Source organism: Falco cherrug, chromosome 7, assembly GCF_023634085.1.
Source record: "Falco cherrug isolate bFalChe1 chromosome 7, bFalChe1.pri, whole genome shotgun sequence".
NCBI classification, from domain to species: Eukaryota; Metazoa; Chordata; class Aves; order Falconiformes; family Falconidae; genus Falco; species Falco cherrug.
The window spans coordinates 43,378,876-43,396,092 of NC_073703.1; the positions used below are offsets into that span (position 1 = coordinate 43,378,876).

General features: G+C 42.7%; 1 protein-coding gene across 1 annotated transcript; it reads right to left on the reverse strand.

Annotated features, from left to right (window-relative positions):
- Positions 1 to 683: 683 nt before the first annotated feature.
- PSMC1 (proteasome 26S subunit, ATPase 1) lies at positions 684 to 9,748 on the reverse strand. The gene is made up of 11 exons (XM_055717171.1): positions 9,636 to 9,748; positions 8,848 to 8,901; positions 7,918 to 8,014; positions 7,388 to 7,512; positions 6,704 to 6,889; positions 6,387 to 6,515; positions 5,298 to 5,394; positions 4,935 to 5,124; positions 3,705 to 3,856; positions 1,781 to 1,935; positions 684 to 981 (listed from the first exon to the last, which is right to left on the reverse strand). The coding sequence occupies exons 1-11, from the start codon at positions 9,636 to 9,638 to the stop codon at positions 847 to 849; spliced, it is 1,323 nt and encodes a 440-aa protein (XP_055573146.1). The 5' UTR covers positions 9,639 to 9,748; the 3' UTR covers positions 684 to 846.
- Between the last annotated feature and the right edge of the window lie 7,469 nt (positions 9,749 to 17,217).

Consider the following 17,217-nt stretch of genomic DNA (forward strand, 5'->3'; position numbering starts at 1 on the left):
AAAAATCACATGTACAACACGTAGAAATTTAGTTCTTAGACCTTAACAAGCGCATGCTACACAACGCTCAATAAGCAGCATATGCACCACTGCAGCTTAGGAGTTTATGTCTATTTTGCTATGGGGATGGAGCTGCAGGCAATAGATTTGTTTGGAAGGGAAGAATTCATTTTAAGACGACACTGCAGAAGTGTCAAGCGTGTGACTTGTAGTTTGAATTTACTCTCTGCATGTCTGCAGTATGACAAACTGTGCACCTCCAGCACGGGGGCTGTTCAGCGCATGTCCCTGAACAGTACGCACATCAGGCCTGGGGCTGTGGAGCCTCCTGCTGCGTGGGTTCCTTTCAAAGACATTCTCTATTGCAGTAAAGCAAACAGGTCCATGTAATGAACGTAGCCCTCTTAGGAAAACAAACTTGTAAACTCTTCACCATTACAACTACCTCACCCAAATGTGCTTAAGTCCCTAAACTATGAGTACTAATGAGACGAAGATGGATACTGCCCTGCCTAAGGACTGACGGGGGGTGCCTGCACCCCCTGCAGCTGTGGTGTGTCAGCAGCATGCTGTGCACCACGGAGGCAAGCACTCACCTGGCACTGGTGCTTCTTCTGGAGAGTCGGTCTGACTGAAGCAACAGACAGGTCCATGTACACAGCAGGTCTCTGCTGCCAAAACAGTTCAATTCATGAAAGTGTTTTATTGGGAAATGAAGTGTTACACTCACCCAAAACCCACTGGGATTTAACCTCTTCAAGAATGAAAATCAGCTAGACTATGGTTTTACACAAAGACCATCATCAACACAGAAAGAGTTCCTGACAGTCTGCAGAGACAGAGGACTTAAAGATACAGTCCCTCAGGGGTTCCCTCCTGCTTCTTATACAGAACATTTTCTTTAGACTTTTTGAAATCTTCATTTGTTACTTTCATTCGCCGTTCCCTCAAAGCCATCAAACCGGCCTCTGTACAAATGGCCTGCAACAAAGAAAGCAAGGGTCAGCGGCTACGCAACCCCTCCAGCCATACCTTAGAAGACAGCATCATCATCATACTGCTCCAACTGACTGTAGCAGAAGTGAAGAATGTTAACGAAATGTGCACTCTGAAGTTTGATGCTGTTCAGAAGCATGTGAAACCACCTAGCCAAAGCTCACTGAGTATGCCCTTCTGTAGTCAGAGCAATGCTCCCACGGCAGGAAGGCACCTTCGTAACAACAGTATTTCCCTCCTGCAAGGAACAGATGCATCCAGCTCTGTCAACAGCGGGCTGTGTTTACCCTTCTGCAGTGAGCTGATGAGTAACGTCATGTCCGGTTAAGCTCATTAGCGTGGCAACTCTAGCAAGAGCTCTGTCTGCTTCCGAAAAGCAGACATGCGTGTCTGGAGCTTCCTAATCTACAGTTGCACTTTTATCTGCTTGCCATGTAGTGCAGGATAAGAAGCATCTTCAGGGACTATCCTGAGTAATGTTTAAGATTAATCCTGCACAAATGTGCAAGACTCCATGCTTCGCTTCTAGTGTCCACTTCCATATTCAGGTAACAGGTACATACTCTTACTGGCTACCTCATAATTACAATAAATTTCCCACTTGTAAAACCAAGCACATGGCACTCATAAAAGGTATTTTACAGCCATCCAACTGTCCCTCAGTGATGTAACCACAGGTAATTAGAGAACAGTTTCAACAGACCATGCTTCCACATGCAGTAAAAAAACCCCCAACTGGTTTGATTTGTGTTTTGAAGTGTAAACAATAGTGACATACACTTACCTTAATGTCCGCACCACTGAGATCATCTTTTGCCATGATCAGCTCATCCAAAGTCACATCATCAGCCAATGTCATCCTGCTTGTGTGAATTTGAAAGATCCGTTTCTTGGTCTTTTCATCGGGTAGAGGGAACTCTATTTTCCTATCAATACGTCCTGTGCAGAAGAAAAGTTCAGTCTTAGGTTTTTTGCATGCAGCTATGGGAAACAGAGCGGGAGGCACATTTCAAGGGTAGACAGACAGTCACTGTTTCTTCACACCACAGTCAATCATGTCTTGGAGTAGGTGGTGAGATCAGACTATCTGCAATGAACAGGAAGGTACTGGAGCTGAAAGACACCTGCAACGACACCACCTTTTTCAGCAGCGTGGTAAGAGACACCTCACCTGGGAAACATGAAAAACCTTCCCCGAGTCACGTATAAACGTAAAAAACTTGATGTGTCACAGCACAGAAAAGCAATAATCAAATACTTATGCTCTTGTTAATAAATTTTATTCTACTTGGAGATTACAGTTAGCTCTGAAGTTTTAATTTTCTGCCACGTACATACACACAACAGAGAGAATAAATCACTGCGGCAACTTGAAGAACCCTTCCTCCCTGTATGACCAATTTCCTAAAGAACACCCCCAAAACCCAAAGCCCTAACTGAAGAAGGAAGGTTCTGCATAAATAGCTCCATTGCAAGTCCCTACCAGATGTGTCCTTTATGTCAGCAGGGACTTTGGATGTTGTGGTACTCATTGTTCCAACTTCAGTGAGCAATCTTTTTGAAGATATTTTCCATCTCCAGATCACTCCTGTTTTTCTTTAGTTTTACAGTATCTTTTCTAAAAAGGGTCAATGGCACCACATATGATATTCCAGGCTACCACACACAACAGTAAATCGATCTACTGAGCTGCCAGAAGTGCCTTGGTTGCTCAAGCAATGGTTGTAATTTAAATACCCAATAGGTATAGGAAGCTTCCACTAAATTTTAGATCATCTTAGCTTGTCTCTTAATACTGGTATAGTATTCTCTCCTCTGTACTCTCACAAACAGCACTGGTTTTGATTTGGAGGGCGTAAGGCTAAGACAGTGACAAACCCAGACCTTTTTGAAAGAACACACTCCTCAGCAACTTCATACTGTGGAGTCTGTTTTTCTAAACTGCTTGGGTGCACACAGTCTAGTGGCTCTTCATTGTTCTTTGGCAATTTCATCTGAAGTTATCTTTACCTCTTCCACTGTAGGAGTATCTTTACCACCCTCTTCAGTACTCAGGATTTACTTGAGGACACTAGTGGGAGGCTTAGCTTTGATCTGTGTTGCTTCCTACCTTCCGATTTAACAGACCCCACATACCTACAGAAATGTTTTGGTACATTGTTAGGGGCCATCTAAAAATACTGCTTGTGCCTGTCCAAGCTCTTGGCTCAAGATGAAATACATGTGTCAAAACAAGGTACTACGCCCTCGCTCAACCCCCAGCCACAGTAGTATGGCAGGCTGGTAAGGAAGCAGACTTGTTTCCTTCCACCAAAACCCAGGCTCCCATTGTTAAGGCTTACGTCCTCACCTATGAAGCACAAGTGGTGCTGCCCTACCTGCCCCAGCTGCTGCAGAAGTGAACGAAACGCTCTGCATTACAGTCTGCCTTAACAATTACTCCAAATAGCTATGTCATCTTAATACAAAGGAAGAACATTCAAATTGTTCATGTATACGTAAGGGAAACCAACATACTACTTCTCTTCCACAGGTTTTTCTGCCGTTGGGAAACTTGTGAAGGGGTTCCAATTTTAACAGCCACACCAACACAGATGAGACTGTGAATGAAGACTACCCAGCAACTTGCGTTCTTTTTACCAGCCCATGCTTGAGAAGTCTTTCACAAAGAAAAGCAACTTAAACGTACACAGTAGGAAGACTCTTACCTGGCCTAATTAAAGCTGGGTCCAGCGTTTCTATTCTGTTTGTAGCCATGATAACTTTAACATCCCCCCGAGAGTCAAACCCATCCAGCTGGTTCAGCAGCTCCAGCATTGTACGCTGGATCTCTCTCTCACCACCTGAATTTGAGTCATACCTTTAAGTAAACAAGGTAGTCAGATAAAGCACTATGCAAATTTAAGAACATACTTCACATAACTGCCACAAATGCATAAACAAAATAGTATGTTGTGGGTTGGTTTTTTTTGCTTTTTTTAAACACCCATAACAGATTTTTTTTTTTTTAAATTTAATCTTCACCTACAGAAAACAACAAAAAACAAGTTTTCCGAATCATATTGTGACGTCTAGGTTAAAGAGACAGTGAACTGTTCTTGTAGCTGGGGAAAGCAACAGCAGTCATGTGAAGGAAATCTAGACTAGAAAATCTATATCCAAACAGGTCACCCATGTTTAGGAACAGTTTGAAGTGACATAACATTTATGAAGAATTCCACGTTTCTTTCTACATATACTGAAACACATGGGGCAGAAGCTGCCTTACACTAGAGCTTCAGGCTAGCAGCCTTATAGTAATATGTAAGAGCACCTTTTTATTTATTTAAAAACATTTGACTACTTTAAAGACTATTTGTATTGGACAGTTCCACCCAGCCTACAGAACTGTTGAAGTAATACAACTTGGATACAGACTGAACAATAGCTTAGTGTGGCACAAGCAGTGCTTCTCCATGACATCACATGCTGTACCTTACTATATAATATTCTAAGAATCTAAGTATTTAGCCACCTATCTGGAGAGGCAAATGATAAGTGGATATATCCTGTATCACAGACGCTGTGTTACTGCCGAATCACTGAAGCCGATTACTGTCTATTTGGATTTGCACTTGGAGGATACCATACGAACTTCTACACAGCATCTCTCTCTGTTAAGACGCTTTATCATAGAGATATTACTAGGTAGCAAGAGAACAGAGGTTAAGTCCCTGATGGTATCTATTCAGTATGAAAAGGTTATGATGTATTTTAATTTCAAAGAAGTTATTTGAAGTTTTACTTGATAAAAAAGCTTATATCAAAAAGACAATTAGGAAAACGGTAGCAGAGCCAAGAAACGGAGTATCAATATGGTTGCATAAGAAGTGTTTCTAGGAAACCTTTTATTGCCCCTGGCAACCCTTGCATACAAAGCCGGAGTTCGAATACTGTACCTCTTGGTACCAATGGCATCGATTTCATCAATGAAGACAATTGAGGGCGCGTGCTCTTCAGCCACACGGAACAGTTCACGCACGAGCTTTGGACCATCGCCCAAGTACTTCTGTATAAGTTCCGAACCAACCACTCTCAGGAAGGTTGCCGAAGTCTGGTTTGCCACTGCTTTGGCTAGTAAAGTTTTACCTGTTTTTAATTGAAAAGAAATACTGTAGTTAGTTTGCAGAGGGAGGGAGGGAGGGAAGCGCTTTAACAAAATACGAAATTTGTGACAGACTTAACTGTGTTTTAATCCTAACCAAGCGTAATTTATTTCACTTGCGTTCGCTCAGCACAGTTGTTACTGTACTGTAAGATACCTGTGCCAGGTGGGCCATACAGAATGACTCCTTTGGGTGGCTTTATACCCATCTCTTCATAGTATTCCGGATGAGTGAGAGGAAGCTCCACAGATTCCTGCAGCACAAGAAAAACAAACCTGAGTTTTTATGAAGAGCGGGTGCTCTCCGCAGAAGTTCTGCAGGGATCTCAAGAGCAGCATTAATAAAAGTAATCAGGGCAAAAAACTTAACTGATTTCTAAACAGACCTTGAAAAGCATGTGTCTCTGCTGCCTCCAGTTCTAAAGGCAGACAGCTACTCTATCTGAACAGGTCTTCCCAGTGTTTCCACTCAACATGTGGAAAAGAACCAGTGAGTGTTCCCCCTTCCTCCAACCTCCTGACTCCCAAATGCTCATGGAGGACCCTGGCGTAGGAGAACCCTTTATGGAAGGATGCCTTCCTTTCAAGAGCATTTATGATTTTGGACACCTACACAAAGCAAAAGAGTTTCATTTTACCAGGGTTCATTTTACCAGATAGAGCTCTGCTGGTAAGGGAAAAAAAAAAAAACCAAAACAGAAAACCCCAAACAAAAAACCAACAAAAAACCCCAACAATCAACTACACTCCCCCCAAACCCACCAACAAAAAAATCCCCCAACCTCCCACCAAAACCCCCCATGAACAAACAATATAACCCCAATGTTACAAACAATAAATGCAAACACAGAACAAGCCAAAAAAGCCCTACCCACAAAATCCTTAGATTGCATGGCATCAGACACTCAAAACAACCTCAGCACTTTTTACAATTTAACTCTCATCTTGCAACAATCAATAACTTTACAATTTGCAAAATAGTAAGGTATTGCAGGGATTGTTATGAGCTCAGGGCTCTCCAGGTTCCACAGCAACTGAAAAGTTTTGCGCGTACGGTTTGTGAATGGGTACTCTACCCACTGAAAAGATTTAGGTCCAGGCGTCTGCCTAGCCAAGTCAAACGAAGAAGTGCAAGACACAAAAGAGCACTCCACGAACAGCAGCTGGTCCTGCTCTTACACTTTCAAGCTCCCAGCACAACAGCTACGTTGCTGGCTTAACACAGTAAATTAGTACAGCTGAATACCTTGATTTCTTGAATCTGGTTGTCAAGGCCACCAATGTCAGCGTATGTTTCTTGAGGAGCTTTCTCTACTTTCATCACAGTAACTAAAGGGTCTGTGTCATCCATCAGAACTCCTATCACAGCATGAACCTAATCCAAACATTAAGAGTTGTCAAAGAAAGCACGCAGCATTATTAATACAAGCTGAAGCCTAAACCCAATGCCATCTGTTTAGCTGTGTAAAACAAACAGCATTGGCTCTACTGTGATTCTCAGAAAGAAAGGCTAGTTAAAAACGGTACAAGAACTTTGTGCTTCATTTTATAAAAACAACTCACCTTATGATTTAGCAAAACAGAACAGCCTGGCTCTAGCAGATCCTTGTCCACAAAAGACAGAATACTGACATAGTGCTCTGATCCTACCGACGTGGACACGATAGCATGGTTGTCATCAATGATCTCCTCCAAGGTACCCACAGACATGGGTGTTCCCCTCAGATCATCCACCTTTGACCTTTCTTCCTGTTGTCAAGAAGAATCCAAGAAAAAACCCTCAAGAACACAGGCAAAACATTCTTGTACAACACCGGCTCAACAGTTCACAGCAAACATAACAGAAACGGTCTTTCCCCAAAAGGCATAAAAGCACAGGTCAGTAACAAATGCATTGTTGGTTTAGTTCTACCTGTGGATGTCACTATATAGATGTACATAGCTAGAACAGACTTTCTTTCTCTACTGATGGATATCTGGGAGCTGCACTTCAACAAACCACTAACAAAACAGAAGAAACAAAAAACCACTGTGGCCTCATGCTTGGGCCACAACCGTTACACCACTAGAAAAAAAATCCTCTGTTCTCTGGACAGTAGTTGTGATTTAATGAAGAATATTAATATACATGGTATTTGTACTGACTTTACACATTCATAGCACCTTATTTCGATTGCTTTTGTATGAAGCAGTTTAGATTAGAGCACTTACTGTAATATTAGAAGTAACAGTTCACTCAAACCTCACCTCTTGCTTCTCTTCCAAAGGTTTCATCTGCTCTTGATTTCTGATAAATTCTTCCTCCATTAAGAGGTAATCTTTAATTCTCTCCAACTTTAACAATTTGAGTCTGCACTGTGTGTGAGGAGTCACTGTAATCAAAGTACAATCACAGTATTTTACACCAAGTTTGACATGGTACCTATTATTCACTAGTTCTTTACCAGAAATTCTGCTTTTGTTTTCTGACAGGAACTTCTATACAAGCAGCAGTATTTTACTTGTCCCACTGTAATTCTAGGTTAAAAGACAATGTTCCTCTGCATTTCTCCTCATTTCAATTTCTCTCTCTCTCTCTTACCCAGTAATCCATAGGCTGCATCTTGCATAACAACAACCTTAGTTTGTGTTTTTATGTTAGTTAGAAAAAACCTACATTTGGCCTTCTGTTTAATCAGTTATGACCTACATACAGCCAGATCTAGGGGAGAGGACGGCTCTGTACTTCTCAGTGAGGGGCCAGCCCACAGCACTGCTGGGGCAGGCAGAATCCTTACCCAGGGGGAGTTTGCTGGCAGCGTCTGGACCCTTTGTTTTCTTCTTCTTTTTCCCCACTCTGGTTGGAACAGGAGGTTCATATTTCTTCTTCTTATCCTTATTCATAAAGAGCATTCCGGGGAAAAAAAAAATCAGGATATTAACAATCGAAAAACACACACAGATGTTAGGCGCACAGACTGAGAGCTCAGCTTAAGGGTCTAATTATGATATATAGCAAGAAATACAAAATAAATATTATTCCTAGTTTTTAAAGGAAGTGCAAAAATTTCTTCTCCTGCTTATTTTACATTCCTCTCTTTAATTTAGATTTCTGTCAATTTTCAGTGAATATAGAACTTACAAGGCTAAAGCCTGAAGTAAATCACACCAAAAAAAATCATACGTGAAAGGATAAGGAAAATATTGAGCCTGAACATTGCTGTTGCATTTTAATAAACACATAACACGCATTCAGTTTGCCAGCTTAGACATAGTTTGCCATGTGCATTACACTTCCATCCAAAAAGGAATCTGGAAAGGTCTCTAATAGTCCACCACATGAAGTACAGATCTTGTGGAGATGACAGCATGCTGCCACTTTCAAATCAAAGCCAGTTACTTAAGTGACAGTTTGAAGGCAACTAGTCTTTCCTAGCCCAGACAGATTTATAGTCTTATTCTTCTTAAGAATAAATTATTACTGAAATAATTTCATTTTCCTTTATAGTTAAGTACAACTTTCTGGTTTTGAACAGCAAGCTATTTTCTCCAATGTACATCCAAAAGAGATGACATTTCATCCAAGCTAGCAAAAGCATATTCTTATGCAGTTCCAAGTACAACAGCTGGAGAAAAAAATAAGTAAAATAAAACCTACTGCAACCAGCCTCTGTAGCACACTTGTACCTCGCCCTATCAGTAAAAGCATTTGTTTTGGTTTCAATTACCTTGTCATCCTTCTTGCCACCACCAGGACCATGCCCACCACTTTGGCTTTGACCCTGTGTAAAAAGAAAAACCACAAACCAGCCAAATGTAAGTACATTGCTATGAACCTCAACGCCTATGGACAGTTCCACGTAAAGAAATGCCATAATAAGGCTTCTCCTACCTAAACTAAGTACTAACATATACCAATTAAATGTCAAAAGCCAGTGAATTAAAGTGTGGACTTATGAGGCAGGGCAGGAGATGTTCACCCGTGTGGTTCTGACTCACGTAGCACTGCAGTGCTTTGCTACATCGTAGTTTGAGTTCATTCCCTGCTCCCTTAAATTAACGAGCGCCACTAACCGCCGTGCAGCGCAAGGCAGCTCTCCTGCGCGCTCCCGCCGGCCCACTCACCTGCGCCCCCCGCCAGCCGCGCCCCGCAGCGCCGCTCCCCGCAGGAGGCCGCCCGCCCCCCGGCCCCCCGGCCTCCCACCGCGGCGAGCCAGGCCGCGAGAGCCTGCAGCGGCACCGGGCCCCGGCGCGCCGCCCTGCCCGGCCCCAGCGCCACCGGCCGCGCGGCCCCCGCTGCTGCCCCGCCGGGGGCGGCCTGGAGGCCCAGCGCGGGCGGTGACTCCGCAAAACCCCGGCCGACGGCAGCGGGATGCCTGAGGAGGCCGCGCCGAGCCGTGCCGTGCCGAGCCTGCCCCCCGCTCCGCTCCGCTCCGCGGCGCCGGCGCGGCCCCCTCCCCTCCCGCGCGCGGCCGCGCCCCCGGTGCCCCGGGCCGGGCCCGTGCCGCCCGCTCACCATCGCGCCGCGCCGGAAGTGCTGCCCCGCCCGCGCCCGGCGACGGAGGCGGTGCCGCCGCTACGGGCTCCGGCAAGGGACAGACAAGACGGGCGGGGCGAAGGGCGCGACGCCCGCGTAAGCGGCGTGGGTCACGTGACCCCGCGCGGAGCCTCCCGGGCGCTGGGGCCGCCGCTCGGGCTGTCACGCCGGCCCCGGGCAGCAGGGGGCTCCCTGCCGCCGCCTGGGCGCGCCGCGCTCCCCGGCGGTGCCCGTCGGCCGCGGGGCTTTGGCGTTCGGCCACCCCGGCGGCCCGGCTGTCCCCCGCCTGCAGCCGGTCCAGTCGGATGCGCGGGCGTCCTCCTGGCCGCAGTGAACCGCTTGGTGGAGAAAAAGCGACTTCTGCCCCGCTGGGGGCCACTTCGTGGTCACATTTCAGCTACTACTTCAGCTGCAATACCTTCTGAGTACAATTTCAGACTAATAACACTTTTCTTAACAGAAGAAGCATTTCATAGCGACTAAGTGGTGGAGGCATGTCCAACAGCCTGCCAACAGCGGGACTTGCTTCGAAAGCATGGCACTGCCCCACCACCGAGACCTAGAGGAAAGCAGTTCGTTCCCTGTGAGATGTTTCTCAGGTATTTTTACAGTTCACATCAATACAAGAAGCTTATGATACGTATTAAAGCTCATAATGGCCAGTTGCCGCAAGGTTAAAATTCATAAAAATGGTGTTAAAACCTCTGAATATGCTGGGAAAGTATGCCTTAATCCTGGTGGTTTTGCTTATGTCCCTTAAGCACTGCTACTTCACCACAGAGAGATGGGTCTTCCTGGAAAACCCAAAGCACTCTGGCTGTGTTGTGCCACAAGTGGGAACGTTAGAGTTTGCAGCTCTTGCCTGCTTTGTACGCCTGCCTGGGCCGAGGTCCTGGTCCCATCAGGTACCGTGGGAGGTTCTTTAAAATATGCTGTCAGGAAGAATTCATCAGTCACAACACAGCCTTGCACATGCTGCAGACTCTGCTTTTAATGTGTAGCCTGGTGCTGTGGAAGAAGGTATGTGAACACTGAAGAGGACAGAATTTTAAAGCTCAGGAGAGTAGCATGAAGTATGGAAAGGAACAAAACCAGCTCGTGTTTTACAACACCGATGGAAGGATCTTTTACTGAGACTGTGTCTGGTACTGAGTACTGCTTGTTTTCAGAGTGCTACTGGTGCTGGTGGTTCTCCACCTGTAGTGTGAGCTGCCATGTGTTTTGACTGTTCCAGCAATATAAACACACATTCATTCTGTGTATAAAATGCCTGTAACTCTTATTCCAAAAGTTTGTTTTCCTGTAACGTTTTCCCACCTGTGTTTTCAAAATAAGTGAAGACATCCAACCTTGTTTTAAAGTTATTTGCAGAGGGAGCAACCAGATAAGCTTCTCAGTAATTAAAAAATGGAAATACAAATCAAAGAAAGTGAGAGTTGGTGTGGGGTTTTTTATGTCTAGGAATGAAATCTAAGTTTCAGGAGTCTTAAATGCCAAGCAAGAAGAGACACTGTGACCTTTCTCTTTGGACTTCCTGCTGTAATCTGACCTGTGTGGGAGTGTAGAAGCAGAGGAGGAAGAGTGGTAAATATTCTTCATGGCCTATATTTAAAGTTATGGGATTTTTTTCCTAGGCCTGATGCTTCCTTTCATCTCTTGCATTGGCTAGTCAATATAAAAATGTAAATTTTTTGTGTGTAAGACTTGCTTTGCTTATGGGTAGCACTGTAGGAACACCGGTGAAGTTCAGGAAATCCCTCCCTCCAGATAAACATAACATTTCTACTTACAGTGAGCTCTACCAATCTGTAATACTCCTGGGGAAACTTTTGGTGCCAGCTTTTGACATTCCCAGAGGTAAAGCACAGACTGAACACAAGCATGTGATCAGTTTGGGACCAAATGCCGGTTTTGGGTCAAGTGTGTTTTCCCCTGTGTCCTTGCACCAGAGGCCCCATCCTTGCTGGGGGCCTGCAGCGGCTGCTCCGTGGCAGCTTGCTGCAGAACCGAAGTGCCTGCTGCCTCTGGGAACCCTGGCTGTGTCGCTGATGAACTTGGGGGATCTTCAGATACTTCCTCTTCTTTGGCCTGAAGTTATTGCAAGTTTGTGTGGGGAATCAATATGGAAGGACAGGGCCTTTTGTCAGCGTCACTATCAGCACAAAAGTTACAATCACAATGAGGATGTAGTCTAAAAATACTTGTATTCTGTATAAATCAACCAGCATAGAGATTGTATTTACATCCATCACTGTTCTCAATGTAAAGATCAGTGTTCATGAAAAACGCCTTCACTATAGAGCAGTCAGTAGGGTGTGAAGTATGATTTGCTGTTTGCTTTGATGTTGTTTCTTCTTTCATGCTTTCTCTAAATCCATGTCTGAGTAGGGAATTTTATTTATTAAATATTAATGTAACTGGCGGGGCTGTGTAAAAAGGTGAGATTTTGATAATTTATTTGGGTTTGGTTTGGTTCTGTTTGTTCACAAGGGTTACTGTTTTGCACTGTGGATTTAATCTGACTTCTCTATTATTTTTATTTTTTTGTGAATTAGCTGCATTTTTGTTATGCTATCAGCTGTTCTGTAACTTCTAAGGACACTTGGAATGAAATGAAATGAAAACAGATGTTCTTTGCTTTAATAACATACACTTTATGGAATTTACTGTCTTATAGGATTGCATCTGTATTTCTTTTAACCTTACAGTGCACAGATGCTAGAACATCCTTTCCCTCAAATATAATTTCCTCTCTTCAACTTCACATTAGATTCAGACATACCCATATTTATTTAGAATTATACCTGTAATTGGTAACGGTCAGTATGATTCAAATTTGTCGTCACTTTTTTCTTATAAAACCCGGATTTAGTGGCTTGTAGCTTTGCAGTCATTTGAAGTGGGAGAATTATTTCATAAGCTGACCTAAACAGTAGGGGTGTTGGGTGAATCTAAAAGCTCAGCTTCGCATTTGTGGGCTTGTAAGACACATCTGCGCCAGCATATCTGGTTTTATAGCCTTTATAAAAATTAGGAAATTATATATGGGAGCAACAGTAAAAGGATGCTGTCAACATTGTCTCCCAGCTCATTTGCTTAAATACATGCTGTGGCAGAAAACATGAATCACAGAAGGGAAATGCTGTGGGTTTTGAACCAGCTTCCTGATTTGGGGCGATCTGGTTAACGGCTTTCAGCTCTTGGGGTCAGTAATACTGGCTAACTGTAAGCATTACAGAAATGCGGTTCTGTAACCTGGCTGCTTGTCTTAACTTTCCACATCCAGATTTTTGGTTTAGCTGCAGAGTATGGATAATATCAAATTAGAAAGTTTAAACAATAAATATGTTTAATGATCCAAGCACCTCTGATTTTTTGTGTGTGTTATCCTCGCTAGAAAAAAACAAAACAGCAAGCAAAGAGGAGTAACAGGAAATAACACACAGTCTTTGTTTGCTAAAGACAAACATAGCCTTGGGGGCATCAAAAAGCTTCTCTTCATATCAAAAAATACTAAAAGTTGTTCAGGGAAGGTGGGGTTTTTTTGTGCTTTGTTTTTCTTGCTGTTTTCTATACCCTTTTCTTTATTCTGAAGTAGGCTTATCTTTTAGGCATATTGTAAACCCCTACTTCTTTTCCCAGGCTTTTGAGGAGGAAGAGGGCAGCTGAGGGCTGGGGGAATATTGGGGTTGGGATTAGTACATAGCAAAGAGGTTTATTTTCCCTTTGCACACAGAGGAAATTACTAGGATTGCTCATATTAATTTGTCTTTCTTAATTTATGTCTAGGCGCCTAGAGCTTTTTATGTTTCCAAAAGTTTAAATAAACAAACCTACAGATAAGAGGAATATTAATCTTGCTATTGTAGCTAATATAGTGGGTTATATTTTCAAAAGTTGCAATTTGGCTCCCCTTGTAAGTGGGTTATGAACTTACATCCCCTTCAATAAATGAATAAAACTGCAAGTTATTAAGGACCATTTGGAAATACATATTTTTTTTGAGTCTGTGTGTGTCTGAGTACCCAATTAACCTTTAAGTTTCTGTGCTGCTTACAAGTTGTTCAAACATTTTAGTAATGGAAGCTATTCCCACCACCTACTAACTGGCATGTAACTATGTGGAGGGTAGTTATCTGCAGGGTATTTACTCCATGTAGGCTCCCCACAGAGTCAGTTAAGAGAAGTTTCTCCCCCAATTCAGAACAAGGCTCATCACCTTCTGGGAGAGTCTTTCACTTTACATTGCCCACCCAGGGAACTAGGGACAGGACTTTTTTTAACTAAGCTGCTCAAATAAGTGTCTTTGGATTGCTCACCTGAGTTTCCAGCTACTGACTCACCTGCATCACTTTATCTTCAAGTATTTGTTCCTCTGCCCAGCAGCTCCCACTGATACATGTTGGTGTTGTGAAATCTGAGTACCACTAAGAAGTAGACTCCTTGGAGCAGGAGTTATTTAGAACTGGACAAGCAGAATTCAAAACATCCAGAGTGAATGGACACTTTTAAAAATGTTGATAATAAAATTATTGGGAATCTTTCAGTGCTGTAGCAAAGTCTGACACCTTGAAGACTGACTCACACATGTTTTTAGAATACTGCAGGACAAGTCATTATATTAAAAGCTATGCTTGTAATATGCTGTGTCTTCATATGGTCTCATTTGGAAGTCTCAAAGCAACACATAATTCCCCTAAGTTAAACCTCATCGTCTTGTAGGCAGGCAGAGGCAGGTAGGTGAAGGAGACTGTTTCAGTCCTAAAGTGAAATTGTGTCTTCCTTAGTATAAGCAGTATCAGATTCTCCTCATTCACCTGGTGGCAAATGCATTCCCATAAGTGATGGCAAAGTTTGGCCCAAAGGGTTCCGATGAGTGAAAGCAGCACAAGAGGAAAGGTGCATCCTAAACCCAACTGAAAGTGAGTGTAAGAAGAAAATGTCTTTTTTTCCTGTTTTTGAAACAGTGGTTGGCAAAATACTAGGTGGTGTGGCTTATTAGTTCTTGTATTTCTGTAAGAAAAGAATTTATAGTACTTCAGCAGTGAACAAAGAATGATGTTGCTATGGTGACTTTTTGTTGCGTGGCAGGCAAATGTAATAATCAGCTGATTTGTTTGTGAGGTCTAACATACTACCTAGTCTGTATTTTGTAGGGCTTTTCGTAGCTTTATGAAAGCTGATACAAAAGACTGCCTGATGAGAATACTACTAAATTTGGGGGAAAGAGAAAAAGAGAAGTGATAAAATACAGAGATGCCATCTAAACAGAATACAGAGTTCTTCACCTGGCCGATTAATAGTTGCTGATGTTGAAAAGGTGCCATCACCCAGCACTCCTCAGGGTCGACCTATCAATATACTAAGAGCCTGGAATAGTTTTAACAAACTGAGTACTTCATCATCAGTTACATCAGCCTGCACATAAACTTAGTTTGTTCCAGAGCCACTTTGCAGGACTCATTCAATTGAAGGAGAAATACTGAAATAATTTTCATGGAAAGAAATAGACTTACCCCCTCATTATACAGAAAGTAATGTTTCTAAAGACACTTATGAATGCTTTCTAGATGTTATACTGACTACTACTTAGGCTGTGATCCTGAAATCCTTAGACAACAATAGATGTTTGTCAAGCCTGTGCACTCCATGGAATTATTAACTGTTAATGATTTGTATTTTTTTTTCTCATGAAAAGGCAGAGTTGTTATAATTACTTACCTAATGCTGCAGATCCTCATGCTTTGCAAAACCCAAGAAAGGCATTATGCCTGCTCCATGGGGCTTCTCCGCACAGTGCAGTGCAGGAAGGAGGCCAGAGGGCAAAACAGATCAGTGCAGATGCACTAGCGAAGGGTTTGTTAAAGACAGTAGTTTTGAGAAGTCAGAAAGCATTTAGGGACAGTCGCAAAGCCCACTGAATTAGATAGAAGGAAAGGCTCGGTATAACAATGAATAGTGTGAGTGGACATAATGCACCGGAGTATTAAAGGGAAGCAGAAAGTGGAGAGAAGGGAGAGAGCTATCATCAGTGTAAGAGAATGGGAAGTCATTATCTGAGACATCAGAAAACAAGTGGAAAAATCTTAATGTCCCTAGTAACCTAGGGGTCACTAGCTTCACCACCTTGCCACTGGAGTTGAGATAAAGATATGCTGGTTTTAATTGCTCCTCACTGAAGTACTGGTTCTACATTAATCTGTTGGCTATAACGTAATCACTCCTTTCTGTCATTTCCTGCAGCACTGTAATCTAATACTGCTCAAGCGTCCCACCGTGTTCACATCCTCTATTGAGTAATTGTGGCTTCAGTTTCATGATGCATAGTCTGTTCAATCAGCCTGTAATTGCAGAGCTATCTGGAGGTATGGTTGATATACCTATGTAATTATGTTTACTGTTAATAATGCAAATTGAATCTGTTGAGTTAGTCAAATCAGTCATCGTCACTTGCAAGCAGTAGTTTCTACAGATTATTTCTTCAGCTGCTGAGGGACTGTTTTTTCTAGTTCCACTTTGCTCATTTACACAAAAGATAGTCTTATTGAAAGAAAACTTCGAAAATAAGAACCAAAGCCTCATCATGGAAGTTCCAGTACTTACTATTGAGAGTGTGCAGAAATCTTGTCTATTCAAAACAGCTGGAAAAGGCCCTGAATTCAGTGGAATGAGTGTGGTAGTGGCATGCAGAGTGAGAAATGAGAAATGCATGAATTTCTGTTTGCTTTCGGTATTGCTTCACATGGGGTTTTCAAATAATGGGCAGGATGATGAATTCAGGAGTATTTGGAGATGCCAGTCTCCTCTGGAAAAGCACAGGAGCCATGCATGTGCTGTATTCTGTCTTCTACAATTCTACAAAGAAATCTATTGAAAAAAAACTTTGTCCCTCCCTGATACAGATTCTTTCCCCCCCAATCCCATATAAAGTCAGCCTTAGCAAAGGTTTTCAGATAGAAGTTTATAGTTAGTGAAAATTTCCATATTCCCTGCTTTAAAAATAGCTCGCTATTTCAGTTTCCTTGGGTTTCATTCACAGCAGTTTCTTTTGTACTGTATCATTCAGATGTTATATCTGTCAGGATAATATACTTCATAATCTAGTCTTTAGAGAGTGTATGAGTTTGATTCGTAGGATTATATTGTTTTTCAATAACACCAAACTGCACTGGGGTCATACTATGACATTTTGGGCGTCACATCTTTCATAACCTTTTGGTTTAGAAGCTATGCTATTTACTCTTAACTGCATTTGAAACATGTAAAATCACCTGTTATATTAGTGACTTCTTGAATGGCAACACGAGGAGATTGTAATGCTTTGGTGACAGGCTGATGCACACAGTTCTTTGTGTCAAAAGCACTGCATCAGTGTGAGGACTGCAACTGTCTGTGCTGTGATTATTTGGTAGGATTTGTTTGTATCCCCTCTAACAAAAGAGAAAGTCTTCAACCAAAGATACATAGATTTATACAGGCTAGAGGTAGAAGAGACATTACTTTTTTTCAGAATATGTTTTTCAGTCTGGAAAAAAAACCCTGATGTAACCTATGAGAGTAC